The 23703-nt window shown below is 41.5% G+C and overlaps 1 protein-coding gene across 1 annotated transcript; it reads left to right on the top strand.

Annotated features, from left to right (window-relative positions):
* Nucleotides 1-9845: 9845 nt before the first annotated feature.
* On the top strand, nt 9846-15097 carry LOC125371724. Its single transcript, XM_048380397.1, has 3 exons — nt 9846-10204; nt 12052-12206; nt 15011-15097. The coding sequence occupies exons 1-3, from the start codon at nt 9853-9855 to the stop codon at nt 15095-15097; spliced, it is 594 nt and encodes a 197-aa protein (XP_048236354.1). The 5' UTR covers nt 9846-9852.
* The last annotated feature ends 8606 nt before the right edge of the window (nt 15098-23703 follow it).

The following is a 23703-nucleotide window of genomic DNA, read 5'->3' as shown; positions in this document are numbered from 1 at the left end:
TGTCCGCCTCGCCTGATGGAGGTGAGTGAAGTGCTCGTAATATATCCCATGTGGTGACACTTGTTTTAAAGTGGAAAGGCCAGGTTTGATTCGCACTCACTTGAAAGGGAACCACAATAACTGTTTCATAAGAAATGATGATTAGTTACGTTTAAATATTTAACATTTTTTTTCATTAAAAAGTGTTCGAAAGACCTGTCCTCATACAACTGTCGCCACATACAGGAATGTCTATAATCTTCAAGGTAGCCCCACGCATACACGAATCTGCAGGTATTTGCCAGTACAGCTCATTCATTTAGGAGACAGCAACATAGCCATATAGGGGCAAATATCAAGCTGTTTCACAATATCAGGATGGTTTTATGTGTCAAGATCAGAGGCCGGGGATGTGGCCTGATGCCGATATTGCGATGTCGCTGTCCCCTAGATCATTATTAGCTCTAAGGAAGGAACACAGTAGTGAAAACAGACGACTTGTATGTACATTACAGAAATATTTATTCAGATGACAATTATTTGATCAAGATAATTAGAGTATTTTATTTTTAATTTTACAATCTGTCCATAACTTCTTCCAGCAAGCTATTAAATTATTACTATTAACAAGTTTATTATAGAATTATAGAATATGTAATTATTATAGAATAGCTAATGGATAATACATCCCCAGAGAGGGTGGGGAAGGTGCACACCCCTTTTTCAAGAAGCATAATGAATATAAATACATTCGGAAATACACTGTACAAATGTGTTTAGACCCTCAAGACAAACCTAAACCCATTCCTTGTCCCATAATTTCGACGCGTTTAGGTCTAAACATGTCTAGGATCTGAACATGTTCAGGAACTAAACATGTGTTTTTGGTGTAAATGTGGGAAAGACCCGTATCCAAATTTGAAATGTATTGTAGGTAATTAAAAAAGGAGCGCTTTCCAAATGTTTCTTTAACGTTTAATGGTGATATAGAGGTGTGGGGCTAGGTTAAACAAGTTAAGGGCCTCTAGTAGTAATCAGACATGCTTTCATTGTCAGCTTAAGATTCATGCATGATAGACATGCTGTTGAAAATGTATGAACACAACACCTTCGAACACACATGATACGAACCTGCATCCTGTCCAGTCTCAGTCCTTCACGCTACCACCTGTGTCATAATTTTCCTAATCACCATTAACTTAGCATGTACATTTTATGCTGATAGTGTACTTAGTTCTTTGTAAGTCCTGGGCCCCGTTCCTCAAAGCGATCTTAGCACTAAGGCGATCGTAAGGCCCATACTGTAACATAGACTTACGGTCGTCGTAGTGCTAATATCGCTTTGAGGAACGGGGCTCTGGACGTATATGCGTTATGCAAATGCCTGTGAATCCGATTTGCACATCTAATTTCAATATATGTAATACACTTGCATGCTTTTGTATATATTAAAGCAAAATGAAAACCATCAAATGTCAGAGAATCTAATATTTAATAATAAACGTATAGGCACATATTATCAACAACAACAAAAATGAAATAAGACAGTATTAACCTTGGGATTTGAAAATTCTATCCCTCGCATTTTGTTTCTGAATTGTGTATGTTCCAATGTCCAAGGATGAAAATTTCCCCAAAACTCATCTTACTGAAATACTGCCTAGAAAGGCGTTAAATACAACTCACTCACTCATTTGCGCCATGTCCTTCATCATTTTGATACAGGGATTGATACGACAGTGCTGTAAACATGGTAACGTCCGGTTAACTCGCGAAAGGGAGGCAACCAAAAACGCCACTATTACGTATATTCCCCATTTATTCGTGAACAAGCATTGGTTATCATGAACGTGTTTAGATTTTAAATATGGATAAGATTTTGGGGAAGTTGTGGTTATGGGAGATCTTAGCTCATCAGATCAGTTCAGATCAGATTATATTATATCAAAAACGACAGGCCGCCGCCAAATGGCTGGAGTGCTGCTGTGGGCAAATAGTGAGCGAGTGAGTATGGTTTTACGCCGCTTTTAGCAATATTCCAGCAATATCATGGCGGGGGACACCAGAAAAAGGGATTCACACATTGTACCCATGTCGGGAATCGAACCCGGGTCTTCAGCGTGACGAGCGAACGCTTTAACCACTGGGCTACCCGACCGCCACAGTGGGCAAATAATCACATCAGATCAGATCATAAACGACAGGCCATCATCATATGGGCAAACAAACACATACTTTTTCATGAACACTGTGTCAGGGACAGGTGCTACCGGTGTGGCAGGACATGCTTACCCTTCTCGCGAACACCTGGTGCCATCACTGATTTTCAGTGATCCATTCATATAAATTTCACTGCTTTTTTGCCTTTTACGACATATGCAATCTGTTTGGGCGGATAATCGATAGTTTTTATTGTCACGTTTACATTTTATATTTAGATGAAACATGACAAATGTTAGGATATAATCGTATTGTTTTCAAAATACCAGCATGGCCAACGAGCAATTATATTTCGTGTGTAACACCTGTGTCGATTAGTTTTTGACATTATTTCTTTACAAAATCATCCTCGGGAAGTGACCGTCGTTGTTTTCGGTAAGGTTCATGTGAGGAGGGTCACTCGCCATTGTCGATACAACACATACCGCCTCCGTGGTCTAGTGGTAGAGCGTCCGCCCGGAGAGCGGAAGGTCCAGGGTTCGATCCCAGGCCGCGTCATACCAAAAGACGTTAAAAGATGGTACTTATTGTTGCCCTGTCTGGCGCTCGGCATTAAGGGGCTAAAACAAGGACTGCTCGGCTCGGAGCCAGTACACTGTGTCTGAGTGGGGTATTCATGTTAAACTGCGGCATGGTATCTCAGTGAGCTAGCACTATAAATCGGCATCAGTCCGGACTAGTACAAGCAGCCACACAAACACACACACGTACATGCACGTCGCTATATAAGTGCAATAATCTTGGACGCGACGTTAAACCCCATTTCACCTAACCTCGATATAACATGGTGGCAGGCTTCGAGTTATTGGGGTAACTGCAACCCGCAATCTTTGCCTTTACCATAATTCATTGTTATCACTCCAGCGCATGTTCTTTCAACTTATCCTTTGTAAATGTCAAAGTAAAAAGAAATAATAGCCCCCAAACACCCCACGGTTGTCTCCCCGCGAGAATGCAAGAGCGGAATAGGTACCAAAATACCCCATGGTACACTATATGTATTAATTACCCATGTTGGTTTTTCGGGGCAGGGTATACCTCAGTGAGTGAGCGAGTATGGTTTTACGCCGCTTTTAGCAACATTCCAGCAATACCACGGCGGGGGACACCAGAAATGGGCTTCACACATTGTACCCATGTCGGGAATCGAACCCGGTTTTTCGGCTTGACGAGCGAACGCTTTAACCACTAGGCTACCCGACCTCCCCCTATACCTCAGTATGCAATGCTTGTCTCCCAGATGAAATATCGATGGAACAATTACCCTATTGCAAATGTTATTTATCAGGTCGAAAGTTATTTAAACTTTCTAACGACGTAGCCGAATGTCTGGCAGACAGCCCACAGTTACGTAGCATATTAGTAACAGTTTACTGTCAGCATATTTGCAAGTGATAATATTATATGAATATTTGATACATTAATATGTTCAATGTATTGTGGCATGGTAGAAACCAAAGTAGAAATTCAATTCAGCAGATAAAAATGACACTACGAAGAACAATGGCTGAAGGCATTGGCAGAAAACTGTATGAACGCAAACAACGGGAGCTGTTTGGTTCTTTCCAGTCGAGCGACCATGACGTCGACACAAGGCTAATCTATTTCCTTAATGTCAACACTCCTCGTGGCTCTTTATGCACAAAACACTCAAGGTTCAAGGTATCCCAGGGCAGCATTGTTTCTTGCGAATAGGTTTTGGCGGCGGTAAATAATTGATGTATTTATCAAAAGAAATGAATCAACCTAAGTTGGAAAAAATGACTTACGATATTTTTTGAAAATGATGTGTATGATTTGCTCTGTTTTCATTTAAGAAGTCCAGAGACAAGGTCCAAGTTAGGAAGAGGTCTGATATAAGCACAACGTCTCTATTATATTTAAAGTAAATGGGAGAGTGTGTGAGTATGTGAATGGATTAAAATTGTACCAATGTAGGGAACCGAACCCATAATTTATTATCGTGTATTTATCGTATTAATCGTTTGTAATAATTTACTAATTTCATTTCAGATCTGTACGAACAATCATAATTCTTATATTCTGCAACATTCCTGATAAATGTAACTTAAATAGGTGTTTTCATTAAGAAAAGACAGAAGCAGATCCATTCCCTGACTTCACCAAATCAGGTGCTTTCCTCACCAATATCGATTTTTACCTTTGATCCCTAATGTTGTCAAATGCAGAACAACTTAATCCTGTGCCTCTAACTACCTTAAACCTAAAACATTGGGACCCCCGGTTTGTGAAAACACATTTCTAAAGCAAGACAACTTTAAAACAGAAACTCCCATACCTTAATACGAAAGTTATATGTACTTCCGTTCACTGGCCTTGACCCCCAATTTCAGCCAACCACATGATTTATTATTTCTCTTTGAAAACATGGCTATACACTTTTACCAACATGTCACCAAAATACAGGGCAGAAACGACCTGAAGAATGACAATTCCAGTCACCTTGAACTTCAGTGAAGTTCGCTGAAAACCTTACCACTTCAATGCTCCCTAAGGATGACATGTACAAAGTATCAGGCCACAACAATATGCACTTCCAGCGTAAGAAATTGGCACCAGTCCTATAGTCCTTGCCAAACTTCCCAATGGTAAATGTATTATAAGGACTAGTAGAAATTTGCCCTTTTTAAGGGTTTTACTAAATGTTATCATTATAAGGACTAGTGGACGAAAACTGTTAGTTTCTAACCCTGACTTCTTAATTTCTTTTGAACATACAAAAGTTTTTTTTACGAGCGCGTGACCTTGATAGTGAGTTAGTCCTTTAATATCACTGACAAGTATTTCTTGCACATTGCAAAGAGCTATCCAGCATATATACTAAATGTTGAATTCAATATAACAAAGTTTGTTTGTTTATTGTTTAACGCCGCACTCAGCAATATTCCAGCTAAATGACGGCGGTCTGTAAATAACCGGGTCTGGACCCGACAATCCAGTGATTGACACCATGAGCATCGATCCACGCAATTGGAATACGATGACATGTACCAACCAAGTCAGCGAGCCTGACCACCCGGTCCCGTTAGTCGCCCTTTACGGCAAGCATGGGTTGCTAATGACATATGGCATATGCTACTGTTTGATTGAGGATCACTATGGCCTGTCATCGAAAGGCAAACATACTTTGTGAACCACCTTCACTGTAGCCTTGACCTTATACACAGGCAAATAAAAGCGGACACAGGCCATATTCATAATTATAAGAAATCTTGCCATTTATGCAAAGTATGGCATGTACCCAGTTCCACTGACATAGAGTAAATCCTACTCTATCCTTGAGGATGACCTTGAGTCTTGAGTCGTTTCAAAGAACATATCCAGGGCTGAAATGCATGCTAAATCCTTTCTATGTGCGTCTTTACATACGTTTACTGTTGGTGAGGGTCGACAGGGAATACCTTCCCTTGTTTGCGTTTTGTTTTGGCGTTTCAGCCTAAAATATCCACCAACGCGAATTTACCCTGAAAACAAATACATTCCCATGAGTCAACAGTGTTATCCTGCATATAGTGGAAAGTGAGATTTGTTAATGATAATCGGTGTACGTTAAACCGGAAGTATGTATTTACACAGCATGCATAGTTCTATCCTCCGAAAACCTTGTACCACGTCAATATTTTCAGAAGTATTCGTTGACAACTACACATCAATATATAAACGACGTGTGGACACGTTTGTCAGAGATATTCTTCTGGCGGCGGGACATCACCATTCATTCTCCCACTTTCCAGAAGAGCAGATGGACAACACGCACCTTTCAGGAGGCGCAGTCATGAGACATGACCTTCCTCTTCTGTTGTTTCTGGGTTTGGAAGCCTGGCGTTCTTCTGGTTTTGGTCAGAACACGTGTGGTCAGTTCTCGTACCACCTTAACCAGGGCCTAGATGACAAAACCCAAGATGCTTTACCGGTAAAAAATTGTTTGACAATTCCCGAACTATGAAACAGTACAAGGTTGCACACCAAACACATACGAGGAGCTAGCTGTCCTCAGACCACATAACAGGCAGTCTTAACTGACTAGAATGAACATGGATTGCTTCATTCACGTAAATAGCACAGTTTACAGTGACATTCCTTTTCTACGACTTCTTCTCGTTATCGTAAGTGATGTGCGAGTTTTATGTATGTGAGTTATAAAGCGACAGCAAAGCATTTTATTTGCTTCTTCACTACAGGTGGGGGCACGGTTGCCGCGATTCGCTGTGCAGAGTTGCGTCCCTTGGGCACGCCAGAAACCTATGATTGTGGGTTCGAATCCTGGTTCCCCCCGATTATGTTTCTAGGTTTGTCAGCACCATACCCGTACTCATGGGTTTCACCGAAGTGGTAAACGTCTGAGACCTGCATCACTTCGGGCTTTTCTCCAAAATTAAGCTGACACACCGTGATACAACTGGAATATTGTTAAAAGCGGCGTTAAACCCAACTCACTCACTCACTACATGAGGAACTCTATCTACAAGGCATGCTATGATGTCGGTTCCACAGTAAATATATCGTGGAAAAAACTGTTTAATGGGAATAATTCCCCAAGAAAAATATAGTACAAAGGAACAAGGTCACTTCAGGAACATATACTCTTTGACACTGATACATGGCAAGTGGAAAAGAACGGGTATGTATCATATATCAAGGAACGGTGAGCAGGTTCTACTGGATTAACATAAATGCCCCACTCAAAGCTTGCACCCTCATCTAAGCAGAACCTAACAGATTGAACTGTGATGCGTAATCCATGCAGTGTATGGATATATAGGTCCGTGATGCGAGCTACAACTAAGCGTCGCGTATGTCGATGATCTAATATCGTTCAATATTGGTAAAATAGCCTATTACCTTCCACAGATTACCCACCAGACCAGGGAGAATGTTTCATATTTAAATCTGTACTTAAAGATGCATAGTGACAAGAAACTATCCACAGGATTGTATGAAAGAGGGATGAGTTATTATTCTGGTTGTAATTCTGACGTTAGATATTTACTTGAACTGGGTAGATGATTCAGCTGGTGGACTTTCGAGTTTCACCATAAGCCCAGTAGCATATACCGATAGTGCTGAGTAAACTATAAAAGAAAGGTTTGGGGACGAAACATTACAACCAAATAAGTAAATTGTTATTTATTTATAATGGAAATAGTTTTTTGGATTTTATTTTTCTATGTTCGTAACTAATTGTAACTTCTTTCCGTTGCTGGAATCCACGTGATGAAAAGAAAAGATCTAAAGTTAATGGACTTCCCCTTTTGAAATGAACAAATCCTTCCGGGACACGACACTATGCACCAATGTGTACTTGCCCCTGTTGTATATGATGTGCAAAATACCATGCCGACCTACTTTTGAAATTTGTGAGCGAGTGAGATTGGCGCCGCTTTAAACAGAAGAATACAACTAAACACACTCGGATCAATAACACTTTGCAATACAAAATAATTCCGAAGCAAGAACATACGAGTCATATCTGTACAAACATTAACTACATTAATGATTGGCCTCGCCAAAGACAAAGACAAAATAGCTAGGCAAATAATCCCTTTGAATCCTTTCAAGGTACGTCTTTACATATGGGTTTTACTGTTAGTGAAGGTCTATGGGGAATACCATCCCCTCTTTGTGTAAGCTATTTTGTTGTCAAGTTACATTTCGTGTCAAAGTACGTTTCTATGGAGAGCTTCATTTAATGTTTGTATGGCTGTGTCAGCCTAAAATGTCCATCAACGCGAATTTACACTGAAAACAAATATATACTGAACAGCAAAAGAAACGTCACCCAAGTAACATTGCATGAAAAGTTGTAATTTAAATTTTTGTCAAAGTTTCTAAAATTTAACATTACCTTGTCCGGAAAAATGAAATTTGATGATAAAAAAACAAAGCAGATGACAAAAAAACCGATCGCCCAAACGCATCACGGCAACGACCATGGCAACCCGATGCACATGCGTTCCCCCATTTCCTGCACTTTAAAATCCACCCAGATCGGATGACATTCATTCGTTATTTAATTGCTACCACATGCCAAGGTTTACAAGAAATATGCGACACCAAGCCCTTGGACGATTGCAAGCTGGACAAATCGCCCCGCAAGTAGCCAATGCATTTCAAGTCCACGTAAGGACCATTTACAGGCTCCAGCAACGGTACTAGACCACCAACACTACAGATGACCGACCACGTAGTTGAAGAACAAGGGTCACCACCCGACGTCACGATCGTCAGATTGTGCGACAGCATCTTCAATATCGCTTTGTTACTGCTGCGGAAACTGCTCGATAGACCATGGGGACACACCAGCACATTAGTGCGGACACCGTGCGTCTAAGATTGACGAGAAGACACATCCACTGTCACAGGCCACACCGAGGACCCATTCTGACACCACGTCATTGCCGGGACCGTCTTCAGTGGGCAACACAGCACCAACATTGGCGCCACCAGCAGTGAAGAGTCCTCTTCTGAGACGAGAGCCGTTACTGTATCTCAACAGCAGATGGCAGAGACAGAGTCTGGCGACGCCGTGGGGAGCGTTATTCGGATGCTTGTATTGTTGAGAGAGATTCGTGGTGTGGTCCGAGCATCATGGTGTGGGATGGAATTGGTCTTGTACAGAGGGTCGGCCCTGTGGTTTTCCAGAACATCGGTCCAGGGAGAGGCAATGGTGTCACAGAAGCTCGATACATTGATCAAGTTTTGAGACCACACGCCATACCTCATTTGGCGCGTCGCCGCAACCACGAGTTTCAGCATGATAACGTCCGTGCCCTTACTGCGAGAGCAACAAGAGACTTCCTCCAGCAGAATGGCATCAGAACCATGCAGTGGCCTGCCCTCAGTCCCGATTTAAATCCCACTAAGCACCCGTGGGACGAGATTCAAAGACGGCTGAATGACGTCCGACCAAGGCCGACAACTGCAGCTGAACTGCGCCAGGCGTTCCTCAGAGTGTAGACTCAAGTGCTTATGGCCTTCATCAACCGCCTCATCCATTCCATGTATCGACGTTGCACGGAAGTCATCAATGCACATGGCGGACACATGAGATACTGTCTTGTGATGCCATTTTCTCAGAGACTAGTGTTGTGTTTCACTTTAAGAACATTTTGTCACTTTAATTTCAACCTTGATGATCAGTTTTGCCAAGTTTCATCTTTTTAATATGTCTCAAGTATGTTTACAGTGTTTGGACATAATAAGGTTTCTCATATATCTATCCATGGTGACGTTTCTTTTGCGGTTCAGTATATATTCCCATTAGGGTACATTAGCATTATCTAGCAGAAAGTTGAAAATGGGATTTGTCAATAGTAATTGATGTATAAAACCGTTAGTTAATGGTTTTGTAAGCCTAAAAGTCGATTTGCTATTATGACGAATATACTTTCCTATGAGCCAACATTGTTATCCTGCATATAATGGAAAGTGACATTTGTCGATAGTAATCAACGCAGTTGAACCGTAATTAGGTATGTGTCGGGTAAACATTGTTCTATTCTTGTCAGTAACATTCCTTGAAACAGTATTTACCGAAGTAGACAAACGTCGTTTGTTTTTGACGCCCAGACCCGTTCCTTTGACTTTGTCACGGGACATCACCATTCATTCTCCCACTTTCCAGAAGAGCAGATGGCCAACACGCAGCTTTCAGGAGGCGCGGTCATGGGACACCACCTTCCTCTTCTGTTGTTTCTGAGTTTGGAAGCGTGGTTTTCTTCTGCTTTTGGTCAGAACACGTGTGGTCAGTTCTCGTACCACCTTCACCAGGGCCTAGATGACCAGACTTTCGACCAAGATGCTTTACTGGTGAAAGTCTACACGGCTGAGAAAGCCTTGACGGAGTGTTCTTCCGACTGTTTCCGTCACCCAAGCTGCAACATGTTTGTTCTGAACCCCACCTCAGGAGAATGCAGGAGGTTCAAGCGGGCCTTCTTTGATCTCACGCACGCCATATCCGCCCCAGGTTTCAAGTACTATGCTGGTAAGTTAAACATGGGCCCTTTGATCCAAATACCTTCTATTAATACAATAAGAATAATGCCCCCCAAAACGTAATAGTGTTATCCCAATAATAAATTTCTCTAGATATTCCTCAGGGGCACCTCCGCCATAGAGCTGAAATATTGCTGACTGCGGCGTTAAACAACAAACAAACAAAAACTTCGTTTTCATGATTAAATACAGTATCCTTTAACTGAAATTTCAGATGGTTGTGATCGCAACCTTGGAACCCAAAAAGGCAACACGCTCCGAGTTGATTCATCAACTGATATTTCAAGATTGTTTCAAATGTCTTGTTTTTTATGTCCATCCATGCTGTGATCGCAACCTTGGTACCCAATGAGACACTGGTACGCTCATAAACACATGCCAATGGGGATGCTTTAAGGTTCTGGCGAAATTTACCGCCATCGCACTTGAGTTTGTATCCCAGTGATATTACATGATGTATTATAGCCCTGGGAATCCTTTCCACACATTGGACAGTCGTTTCAACGGTCAAGGCTATCAACAGCGTCGTAGACTTTTAAAACGTTTGCCGCGTAATCGAGAAGCATTGTACTTTCAGAGCCAGTGGAACTTGGTTCATGTTATTCTCAGGGCAAATGGGCGTAGTTGGGAATGCGTTTTCTCTAACTGGAAGAGTTTCTTTAAACCAGATGCGCTGTAGTTTGTTATTGAAGCGCAAGTACCATAACTAGGTACAACCTTGCAGAATTGGATAGATTGTAACATCGTTAATGCAAATATCATATTCAAAACATCGACGGCCGCGCATACATAAGGTTAAGCACTTTAGTCCTGTCTATCAATTTTATTAACTGAAACGAAAATACAGCGGAGGCAGAGACGTTATATAAGGAGGCTCCATATACGATCTTTTTTGGAGGTGAAGCCAAAATTACAAGCTTGATCGCGCAAGACCGCCCTCCGTTTGCGCTCTTCGTCGACTGCATACGTTTCACGGAAAGTAAACTCAACATAGCAACTTTACAGATTTTAATACTTTAGGACATACTCAATCACAAATGCTTGACCAACATTCTATTTGAAAAAGGAAAAAAGCGTAAAATAGACGATACAAAATGACGAAATTGTCCCCCAAACGAAACAATCCGCCACTGGGTTTCAAATGTTTGTTTGGTTGAGCCTGACCACCCGATCCCGTTAGTCGCCTCTTACGACAAACATACTCGTCTTTTATGGTAAGCATGGGTTGCTTAAGACCTATTCTATCCCGGATCTTCACGAGTCGTATTGCTTGTTACGCAATCAACTTTCTAGTGTTAATATATAATAATTCATAACTGTATTTGGTAACTGATTTTGACTGATCAATACATATGAAAGTTGTCATCACTGTTTAACCTTTGTGCCTAATTGAGACTGTTTCGGTAGATAATGCAAACTGATTATTCCCTCTTGTTGATGTTTTATATTGAAGTATTTTAAAAAATTATGTTCATCAGGCACATTCCTGATTCCTGATTCCAGTTATTCCTAGCCCAATTATGACAAACAGATCCCTGCTTGCCGTAAAAGGCGACTATGCTTTTTGTAAGAGGCGACTAACGGGATCGGATGCTGAGGCTCGCTGACTTGGTTGATGTATGTCATCGATCCCAATTGCGTGGATCGATGCCCATGATGTCAATCACTGGATTGACTGATCTAGACTCGATTATTTACGGACCGCCGTCATATAGCTGGAATAGTGCTGAGTGCGGCGTTAAAGAACAAAAAAACAAACAAACAAATGTGACTTACATATTGCGGGGTCATTTATATTAAAATAATCCCTTCCATTTTTCTCTTTGACTTTTACAGCCAATTGCCTCTTCTACAAGTCTAGTGTGTGCCAGGATGGGTTTTCCCTGTATCCAGGCACAGGTCCAGCGGACTCCCACTGCTTCAGTGCTGGAGTCTGGGTACAACAGAGTGGATCAAGCCATGTGTGCAAACAAGATGAGTGGATCGACACGGTAAGATACTTACAAGTGCATACTTAAAAGAAGAAACCAACGTTATCTAGAATTAACAGTTTGGTACACCTTCCAGGTGTTATTATTTGAAATACTGTCTTCGAATGAATTAACACCTGCTCTGTTCACTGACGTTTTTGTTCCAATACATGCATTCTCTGATAATCTGGGGGGCACGGGTTGCCCAGTCGTCTAAGGCGCCCCGATTCGCTGTGCAGAGTTGCGTCCCTTGGTCACGCCAGAAACCTATGATTGTGGGTTCGAATCCCGGTTCACCCCGATTATGTTTCTAGGTTTGTCAGCACCATACCCGTGCTCGTTGGTTTCACCGAAGTGGTAAACGTCTGAGACCTGCATCACTTCGGGCCCTCATACAAGCCAGGTACTATCACAGGCGTGTCAACGACTCTCGCGAGGGTGATAGATGGCCGAGCGTCTAGTCGAGGAAAAACGTTTGATATCGGATGTTTTGGGCGAAGATTTTGACGTTTTAGGCCGTATCCCTGACTGCTTCAACGATGAGATAACAAAACTTAACGAAGGCATCTCTTTTTCATACAAATGATAACGTTTATGAAACAGTTAGGGACATGTTCGGTGCCTAACTGGTAATTTCTTCATTGAATGAATGTAAAATATAACATTAAAAGACAGTGTTTTATTTTTTTCTATTCGTGACAGCATGTTATTTACAAACCTTATTGTGATGGATATTCATTGCCATCTCCGCCATGTTCAACCACCACCGTAAGGATTTGACAGGAGGGGTTTTGAAAGTCCACCAGAAAACACTCCTCCCCTCGAAAGGGCAACGGTAACTCAATTGTAAACAAATGTCCCAACATCACTGAAGTCACAGCTTAAAGACAACAGCTTATCAATCATGATGAAATTCATTTCAGAACACGCGTGTCAGGGCCAAAATTCTCATTTCTTTCAAATGCTGGCGTCGAATGCCGGGGAATCATGAAACTGACGGGTCACAAACATGCAATCCACCGTGTCGTAAAATGCCGGCTAGGCTAAAGCGCTCAGTTCCAAATTAAAATAAGAGATATGTACTCTACAGTGGGACTACATCAATTTTCAAAACATAGTAGGTTTATCTCCTAAATATATTCTTCACTTGTTATAAGACCTCACCTTGTGGGAGTAAGGATCAGAATAGTGCATTTCTGGTGTCCCCCGCCGTGATATTGCTGGAATATTGCTAAAAGCGGCGTAAAACCATACTCACACACTCAGAATAGTGGGTGAGTTTGGATTTTGATGCCGTTTTTAGCAATATTCCAGCGATATCACGGCAGGGGAGTGAGTGAGTGAGTGAGTTGGGTTTAACGCCGCTTTTAACATTATTCCAGTTATATCACGGCGTGTCAGCTTAATGTGGGAGGAAAGCCCGAAGTGATGCAGGTATCAGACGTTTACCACTTCAGTGAAACCCACGAGCACGGGTGGGGTGCAGACAAACCTAGAAACATAATTGGGGCGAACCGGGATTCGAACCCACAATCATAGGTTTCTGGCGTGCCCAAGGGACGCAACTCTGCACAGCGAATCGGGGCGCCTTAGACGACTGGGCCACCCGTGCCCCCCACGGCAGGGGAAACCAGAAATGGGCTTCACACATTGTACCCATGCCATGTGGGGAATATAGCCCGGCCTTCAGCGTGACGAGCGAACGCATTAACGACTTGCTCGGCTACCTCATTGTCCATCAGGGCCAGACTATGTCCCCAGAACGTTGTTTGTCGTTAGAGCCAACATACATTTGGTGGTCAGGTGACATTGTACCACACGCCCGACCTCGCTCACTCAGCTGAGACATGGTGACAAGAAGCGTTGTATTTTGCTCCAAAGACATTGAATGCATATTTAATGTACACAAGAAAGGAGGTTGTACTTCATACATGCACTACAAATAGTCTGGGCGAATCGAATCTTCCGCGATGATGGGCGAATTCTTTTATCATGTGACATAAAATATATTGTTAAGCACGCTTGGTAGCAGAATATTTCATAAGCCATACGACATACACACACACATACCTATACGTCCGTTAAAATTTAGAAGTCAAAAACAAATGAGGAACTGAATAGATCTCTGAAGAATGGTGGACAGGGACTCACCACACTCTCATACAGGACACGAGAAAGAATTCATTGTGTAACAAACTGGAACAAATAGAAGAGATGAATTGAGTGGCACTGTCAGAAGGTCCAATATGTGCTCCAAGCGGGTACGGTAGAGCAATGTTTCAAAATTAATTGGAGTATATGTGGAGCAAAGATGTTTCGATTGATCTTGCAAATTCTTCAACACTGTGTCTACAAATAATGCTCCATTAGCAACTGAACAGACTCTGACAAATGTACGTGACGATGCCAATGACGAACTGATGAGTGTGTATTTAACAAACTTGATCAGATAGAATTAATGTCGATGCTGCAAGCCGTGTACCATGAATGCAAAGGCAAACCACTCTCCCAAACATATTTTTTGCATGTGTGGAGCAAAGTAGTTGAATCGTCCCTCGAAAATGCAGCACAGCTTTGAAGCAGAAATTCCTACTCCTCTAGCGACCTCAATTGCGACTAAAGAGCATTAAAATATAATCCGGATAGGAAAAACGCATGCCCAATGCAGTACAGTTTTGAAAAGGAAATCTACCTTAATAATAAAGGTTTGAGCACTTCCGGTCCAATGCCATCATTTCATCCACATGTATGCTGCACAACTTAAAACCAATACTGCCAATAATGCACCACGAGCAAATAATCCATACCCGAACATCCCATTGCAGACGGAAAACAGTATTCCCCTACCAGCGCCTATTGTGCCCGGAGTAATTATCGACATCCGGGGATCCAAGAGCAGCAATGTAGAGTAAGAGTCTACTGTGTGTTACGCCTTGTCAATTTCATTTAATGCCAGGAAGAACGCAATGTTGTTTTATGAAAAGAGACACAAGTATGCATAGTCCTGAGGCTTAAACGTTTTAATTTAGTTTAAACGTATCTGTCTGTCTGTCTCTCTCTCTCACACACACACACACACACACACACACACACACACACACACACACACACAGACACACACACAGACACACACACACGATGTATTGAAATAAGAAGCTGTTGGAGGTATAAAGTATATAAATAAATTTAACAGGAATATATCTCTTCAGTGTAGTGATAATGAGTGGTGTTAATACTAGCAAAAATACTTCTCAAGAAAAAGGCATGTTTACATTTGGCTTCCCTCACAATTGCTTTTTTAAAAAAAACAAAAAAAACCTCTTATTTTGTAACAGCTTGCTTACCGCACTACGTCAACCATCGTCAAACCAGGAAACGATTTTACTGAGAGTATTGCCAGACGCGAGAGCAACATTTGGAGTGTATACAGATAGCGGTTGGGAGGGCGATCACACCATCAACCCTTTCCCTGTTGCCCCAGACGTGGTGTTTGACCTGCAGGTGGTCGTAACAGAAACTCAGTTCCAGGTAGGGTCACGCTCTTTACAAAGGAAACTTTGTTATATATGATCTGAATCTTCTGAAAACCGGTTAATTCAGTAATTCAGAGCAATTCTGTCGAAAGAGCATTGCTAATATTGATAAATTGAATGTTAGCTTCTATACTTTGTTTCTCAATTTTTTGTATCACTCAGCATTATTCAAGCTTATGCACAACTTTGGTGGAACGTTCCATGGGTTGTCGTGTTAGGATGAGACGCAATCAGGAAAATTACTGAGCCTAACCACACAATTAAATCTAGCTCTCCCTTGGGTTTTATTGTTAACAAAAGCGACAAAACCCAGTTCATGTTTATGAGAAATATCTGCCAAAAGCAGAGTCGATTGTACGATTACGACTATATCTTGAGCATGTCTTTGTGAATCACTATAAAATAGTGATGACACTAGGAGAGCGTATCCTGCCCCCGCCGTCACAAACACATGCAGAGACACCTTGTTCACCTGAAAATACACGGGAACAACTGTTGCGAGCCAAAATAGGCAATTGCATCGGACATGGTTTTTGTCACTGATGCGTCAAATTTGGAAATGTCCTTCACATGTCTGCCATCAAACTTTTTGAAAGCTAGTTAAGACCTCGAGTATCTAAGAGGCAGTTGTTTTCAATAGAATATCTAGGTGTATTGACTCCATGACATGTTAATGTGGGTTCGAGCGACAACCGAGGCTATAATATCTCCATGTATGCTTGTTTCTTGTCGTTGTAGATTAAACTGGATGGCGGTGTCTTGACATCAGTTGACGTGTTTCTTCCACTCAATATGTCTACACTGATACAGATGTTTCATTGGCAGACTGTGGAGCATGTCAAACTGACCTACCCTTGACGACTTCTTATATCTGAAAATATGCTCCTGCAGAGATACAAAGACTTTACCATTTAGGGATAATAGGAATACCCAAACTATGGAGTAGTGCAAGGCTGTGACACCCAAACAAATACTAGGTTCCAGGTAGCATCAGATCACAGCATGGGAGTCTTTAACTGAATAGAATGACCGTGGATTGCTGTGTAGACATACATGTTATATAGTAACAAACTCAATGGCAACACCCATACCTTGTTAGAAGAGACAGAGCGACACGCCCCAAAGAGGGGTTGTGTAACAACTCAAATAACACTGTCAATGTCTGGTGTGACCACCTTTTGCGTTGATACAGGCAGGGAATGTTGTTTCAAATGTCAACCGTGAATTTGCTCACCTGATCTAGCCCTGTCGTAGGCGCCCCTCCATCCCACCCCTGACATGTTCTGTGGGGGAGAGATCTGGAGAAAACAGTCGGTTATGACAGTTCGGCAATGTTAGGGGCGGTCAGGCAGCCTAGTGGTTAAAGCGTTCGCTCGTCACGCCGAAAGACCAATCTCATTCAAATCAGATCTTCAGTAAGCCATGCTTGCCGTAAAAGGCGACTATGCTTGTCGTAAGAGGCGACTACTTGGAATGGGGGTGGTCAGGCTCGCTGACTTGGTTGATGCAGGTCATCGGATCCCAACTGAGTTGATCGATGCTCATGATCAGGTCTCTGCAAAAATGTGTACAGTTTGTTTTATGGTTTGAGAATTTAATTTTGTTTTCTAAAGACCATTTAAGGATTTTATTTAAACACGGCTGCTGTTGCCTCACAATAGTGTGCATGTTTTTGCCATGACAAGAAGTATTAAAATCATCCACAAAGAGCGATCCATCGATCGAATCATTTCAAACTTTAGATAAACTGTTTATATTAATCATTAAACAATAAAAGATAGACACAGCATATTATTTACTGATTATTGCATTTTTAACGAATGATTCTAAGCGAACTAAATTATCTATGGTACTTTTTTTTTCTTTCCGGAATCCACATTGTATGTTAGTAATGAGATTGTTGGTTTATGAGTACCAAGCTAGTTAATTATTTACCATGCTTTCCGTGTTTTTGCAAATGCAGCTTGTCAATGATATTGGTCGGTAATTTGAACGGTCAGGATGATTACGCCCGGGTTTGGGTATTTGGACAACAATAGCATCACACCACGAAGGAGGAAAGTTTCCCGACGTCCAAATTTCATCAAAGATATTCAATAGTGTTTGTAAGGATGATTCTGGTTAGTGTTTCTGGAATTGATCATGTATGTTATCAGCTCCTGCAGCAGTATCGTGAGCTTGTCCAAGGGCAGTATGGAGATCATGAATAGAAAATAGTTCATTATAATCTTCCCCATTTGCTGAATGAACATTAATAGTTTTCTTTTTTCTTGCTGTTTTTGATACTTTTGGATTTGAGGTACAGCTAGATGAGGAAGAGTGTTTCACCAAGTATATTAGCAATATCTGATTTATGAGTTAGCAATTGGTCTCCATTTCTAAGATGGTGAATACCAGATTTAATGCCCTTATCTTTGAATTTTTAGATCATGTTCCATACTTTGGACATAGGCGTTATTGATTTTATTTTTGACACATAATTTCACCAAGATTGGCCTTTACTTTTTTTAAATGTACGCCTGGCTTTAGCATTTAAAATTTTAAGTTTATTCAAATTGTAGACCATAGGATGGCGACGGAAATAACGCTCCACTTGCTTGATAACGGCGGTAGAACATACACCGAAACGCTGCACCTAATTGTAATAAAGAAGTTGTTCATCCATATATCTCATCCTTACTTAGTACTTCAACGTCTAAATTTCTCTTAAAGAAGACACGTCTTCTAGTTCATCAAAGACTTACAAACGTAACCATGTCGACTGTATTTCATCTGACGCATCTGTTGATGAAGCTGCTCCAAATACAGCTCCAAATACTGTTTCTTGGCCTCGGTTTATAGTCATTGCATCACTGCATCCGTTGAAAATGAACCCATTTGCTCTCTCCATGGGCATTGAAGGTGCCTACGGAGCAGTAAAAAATGTTACACGACTTCGAAGCCGTTCAATCATGGTTGAATGTGCACAGCGGCAACAATCTGTTAACCTGCTGGGACTACAGCATTTTGTTAACACCTGGGTTGTTGTCTCAGTGCACAGGGCACTGAACTCTTGTCAGGGTATCGTTATTCTAGGGGAGAGTGAGTGAGTGAGTTAATGCTTGACCTGCAAATACTACCCAAATCTCTCAAGGCTGGCTACTTCAACATCGGAGTGGAGGTAAGCGTGCCGAGCCCACTCCGATGCTTGTGGTATGGTGGAGCTCATGAGAGCTGTGACTGCCCGAATGAATCCATCAAATGTTGCAAACTGCGATGGTGACCATGTTGTTCATGAAAAAGCCTGCACAGCATGCACCGATGAGTCCCAAATTCTCAAGTCTCTTCTCCAGCTTCTGTTAACACAATTTTTCAACGTCGGCTTCAACGACCGAGTTCACACATCATGAACAAGAAGCAGATAAAGAAAGTGATCAAGTCCAGGGCGGTCCTCACTTGACTAAAAAGAAGAAAAAACAGATTAGGAGAAGGGCCAGGGCCCTCCAACATTTGGAAAGGCCTTCTTCCTTGCCATCTCCTGTGGATGTCCACAATCCATTTGGACCTCTTGAGATAGAGGTAACACCTTTACCTCGCTCTAGATCGCCTATTGAGCCACCATGAGCTCCTGTAATATTATTCAATGGAACTGCAGAGGACTTAAGAATAATTTCAATGACTTACAGTTATCAATACAAGATATAAATCCGTCAGAATTTTGTATTCAGGAAACCTATTTAAACAATACAGATCACTTTGATATAAGACAGACAGTGCAATTCATATAATTTCATTTAGCCTCGAGGCGGTAAAGCAACAGGAGGTTCATCAGTTTTGGTGAGGCAGGGTGTCTTTCAGAACCCCGTTCCCCAATTTAAGCTGTTGCTGTTAGTATCACAATGCACATTGTTTTTACTTTGTGCTCTCTCTATGTTCCTCCATCTTCTAATCTCAATCGACCTCAACTTCAAGCGTTGTATGACGAACTTCCCAAGCCATGTATCATTGTGGGCGATTTAAATGGGCATAATCCACTTTAGGGTAGTGCAATACAAACAATAAAGGGAAGATATTAGAGAATTACATTTCCAACAATGATTTATGCATTTTTCAATGATACTTCTAAAACCTATTTACACCCTGGAACAGGTACGTACTCATTGCTTGATTTATCTCTTACAGACTCTTCTATCAAATTCGAATGGTCAGTTCACGATGACCTCTGTGGCAGTGACCATTTCCCGACGATATTGAAACCTGGTACCCCTCTGACGTTCCTCCTTCAACAAGATCGAACTTTTCCAAAGCTAACTGGCCATTATTTGAAATACTGTCTTCGAATAAATTAACACCTGTTCTTTTCACTGACGTTTCTGATCCAATACATGCATTCTCTGATGAACTGGGGGGCACGGGTTGCCCAGTCGTCTAAGGCGTCCCGATTCGCTGTGCAAAGTTGCGTCCCCTGGGCACGCCAGAAGCCTATGATTGTGGGTCCGAATCCGATTTCACCGAAGAGGTAAACGTCTGAGACCTGCATCACTTCGGGCTTTCCTCCCACATTAAGGTGACACGCCGCGATATGACTGGAATAATGCTCAGGGCGCTCTAAAAATTAGAAATACTGGGCTCTTATTAGAATATTATTTTGGTGATAAAAAAAGGAGTTGAAAGATCGTAAATTTCGTGGTTTATGCTGACAGCCTGAAATGTTTATATACGACAGATATATTGTTCCAGAATTTAACTACCCATAATTAAGGGCTTGCCCTCATCTGGCCTACACCTTATATCGCCTACACCTCATCTGGCCTACACCTTATATCGCCTACACCTCATCTGGCCTACACCTTATATCGCCTACACCTCATCTGGCCTACACCTTATATCGCCTACACCTCATCTGGCCTACACCTTATATCGCCTACACCTCATCTGGCCTAAACTAAATACAAATGGTTACTTCCACACCCCTGTTGTGTAGAATGGTACTTTCCATTAACCCATTAATGATTTCATTCATTAACATGAATTAATGACCTGAGTACATGGGCCTTTGAACTAATCCGATGTTTTCATAGTGGTATCTGATCCTTGAGTTTGTTTTGACTGTTTATACAGGATTACTGTAATAATCCACTTTTAACAGGTCTACTCATCTTAAAAGTTTTGTAAATGTGTATACCTTACCTGATATAATCCAATCTGAGCATTTTAACAGGTCTACTCATCTCCAAATTTCTGTAAGTGTATATATAACCTTAGTAAGTACTATTGTTTCTCTTCACTTTGATCAACGAAATAGCTTTCACAATGTTAACAGGATCACCTCATCTTCAATTTAGGAATAGGTATATATGTTAGTTTTTAAGTTTGTGCCTCAGTCTGAAAATGGCACATCTTCAAACTCATCCCAACATCTACCAGTTTGTCAAAGAACTCAAGAAGATCGAGACAGCAGATAGACGGTCAAGAAGGCAGATTGGACTGGGTGGTGCCATGAGACCTCGTGCTCGTGTTGACAGAGACGCAAGGATCGAGAGACTGAAGCAGCAGCTTGCTACTGGCAGAAGATCAGTGATCCAGTTTCTGGATGCAGTTGGACATTTCATCAAATTACAGTAATTTTGCTAGTAATGATGTAGTGCTAATGTTATAAAACATGAAGATGATGGATTTAAATGTACAGTGCTATGATAATACATGTGTATTTATGATATTTGATGTTGTGAAAACATTTGAGTTGTGAAGATGATCTCATATACAAAATGAAATTACAGTATCAAAAGTCATTTACATTCTTTGTTATCTTGTTGGAAAGGTTCATTTTACTTAAGGGATAAGGGAACAAGTGTGATGTGCACTCATCCATAAATTTGTTTTGATAGTAGTGTAGGCGATATGAGGTGTAGGCCAGATGAGGACAGGCCTAATTAAGGATGCATATAACACACCTATTATACACGAATAAATAAGTCTTGTGTACATTGATCAATCGGAATGGGTGCTAATTGGGATTGTTCACTAGCCAATATATTAGCAAATATCACCATGGGCGCTTATTAGAGCGGGGCGCTTATTACGTCTGATACGGCATATGCAAAATTCTATGTCAAAACTTTACTCCTTCACGCTAAAAACCCCACATATTGTCCTTACTGCAAAACATGGTATCCATGACGTCCTCCTGTGAGTCGTCCCGTATGGAACTATGTTTTCATGTCCCCACATTCTGTGTCCATGCACTTCACATATAAACAAGAGCGTAGTCCTTTCTTTATTTCCCCGACAATATTCGTACACGCTAAAGGAATGGGACCATGACTGCAGAACTTACAAGATACGATATTAGTTCCCGAACTTGGTGACCCTTCGTCCTTCCTTCCTTCCTTCCATCCGTTTGTTTGCGTATTTGCCGAGTATTATATTGTGACAGAGGACAGTCGTCGTCCTTGCAATGATCGCAAAGCAAACGTGGCCATATACATATATATGATCAATGGGCGATCTTTTTCAATTTATCTTTCCTTACTAACCCGCTAAATACGATTTTACGATTTTGGGTGGATTGCCCATCTTCTTTTACTTGAAAAGGCTCTACCGGTCTCTGTCAGCCGTTCTTTTGTTACTGTACGGGGTTTGAACTCGTACTCTATATTACGTCACCCGAACATTGCATGACGTGTCGGGAACACCCCATGTGTCGAAGTTTTCACCGGAACTACCCCATTATACAGGGAATATCTTAAAACAGATGCATTAAAAGCAAAAATATTTGTGATGCCATCAACAGATCCGAGTTGGAAGGTGACAAACTGGACGCCAGTTTGATAGTTGAAATTGCGCAGCGCGACAAAGACGCGTTTTAACCTCAGTGGCGGATTCTTTGGTTTATTTCCGTTTTCCAATTTGATTTTGGTCAAGCATTTGTGATTAAGAATGCCCCAAAGTATCAAAATCTGCAAAGTCGCTGGGTACACAACCTGGCACTGCACCTTGATTGACCGCACCTGTCTTTGATGAAGGCGAGCATAATTACTCTAACGGTCAAAGTCCGTCATGCACGAAGTAAGCTCAAAAGGTAACACGCATTTGAATGTGCATATGGTACAATACAAACATTTATTTTACTTCGTTTCAGTTCAAGCGGTTTGTAAGGTCAAGTGGTTACAGGATGTTCATGCCATGTCTTTTTGGTAAAAAAAGTGAGAATATTTACGAGAAACACATTGGAGGAATTTCAACTTGAAAGTGGCCCAGCAGATTCATCTATTTTTATAATGGGCGGTTATTAATAATGTAAAGCCATCACTGCACCGTCAGGGGCCAGCAATACTATACAAACGGTTTTCTGTTAGCGCAACAAAGCGTGCACATATTAAGCCTTAGATTAGAGACCTTGACTGCAACATAGGCCAGGGAACCAACACAGCGCTCAGCAATATTCCAGCTATATGACTGCGGTCTGTAAATAATCGAGTCTGGACCAGACAATCCAGTGATTGACATCATGACCTTCGATCCACGCAATTGGGATCGATGACATGCATCAAGCAAGTCAGCCAGCCTGACCACCCGATCCCGTTAGTCGCCTTTCACGACAAACATAGTCGCCTTTTACGGCAAGCATGGGTTGCTGAAGACCTATTCTACCCCGGATCTTCACGGGTGGTTTTGTACAGGTATTAGGGTTAATCTGGGTTGTAACAGTGCTTCACAAGTAGGGGAATTCGTCACCAACAGCAGGAGGAGAGTTACATAAATTACAAAGTCTGTTTTCTGGTTTATAGTTCCGAATCTGTCTAATTCTGGTCGTTGTTTATAATATTAATAATAGATCCCTTTGAACTCGAGTGAATGCTACATTGACAAATTTGAATAAACTGATCTTCTAAAATCTCGTCAATCTTTGAGACGAGCCACAGTGTTGTACAAGAGTACGGGTTGTTGTGAACATATGGTAGTCTAACATGACTTAATACCATTTTAACCTTCAACGGTTACAT

The sequence above is a fragment of the Haliotis rufescens genome, unplaced genomic scaffold (genome assembly GCF_023055435.1).
Source record: "Haliotis rufescens isolate VD_foot unplaced genomic scaffold, xgHalRufe1.0.p SCAF_1, whole genome shotgun sequence".
Classification (NCBI taxonomy): Eukaryota; Metazoa; Mollusca; class Gastropoda; order Lepetellida; family Haliotidae; genus Haliotis; species Haliotis rufescens.
This window is presented reverse-complemented; position numbering and strand designations above follow the sequence as displayed.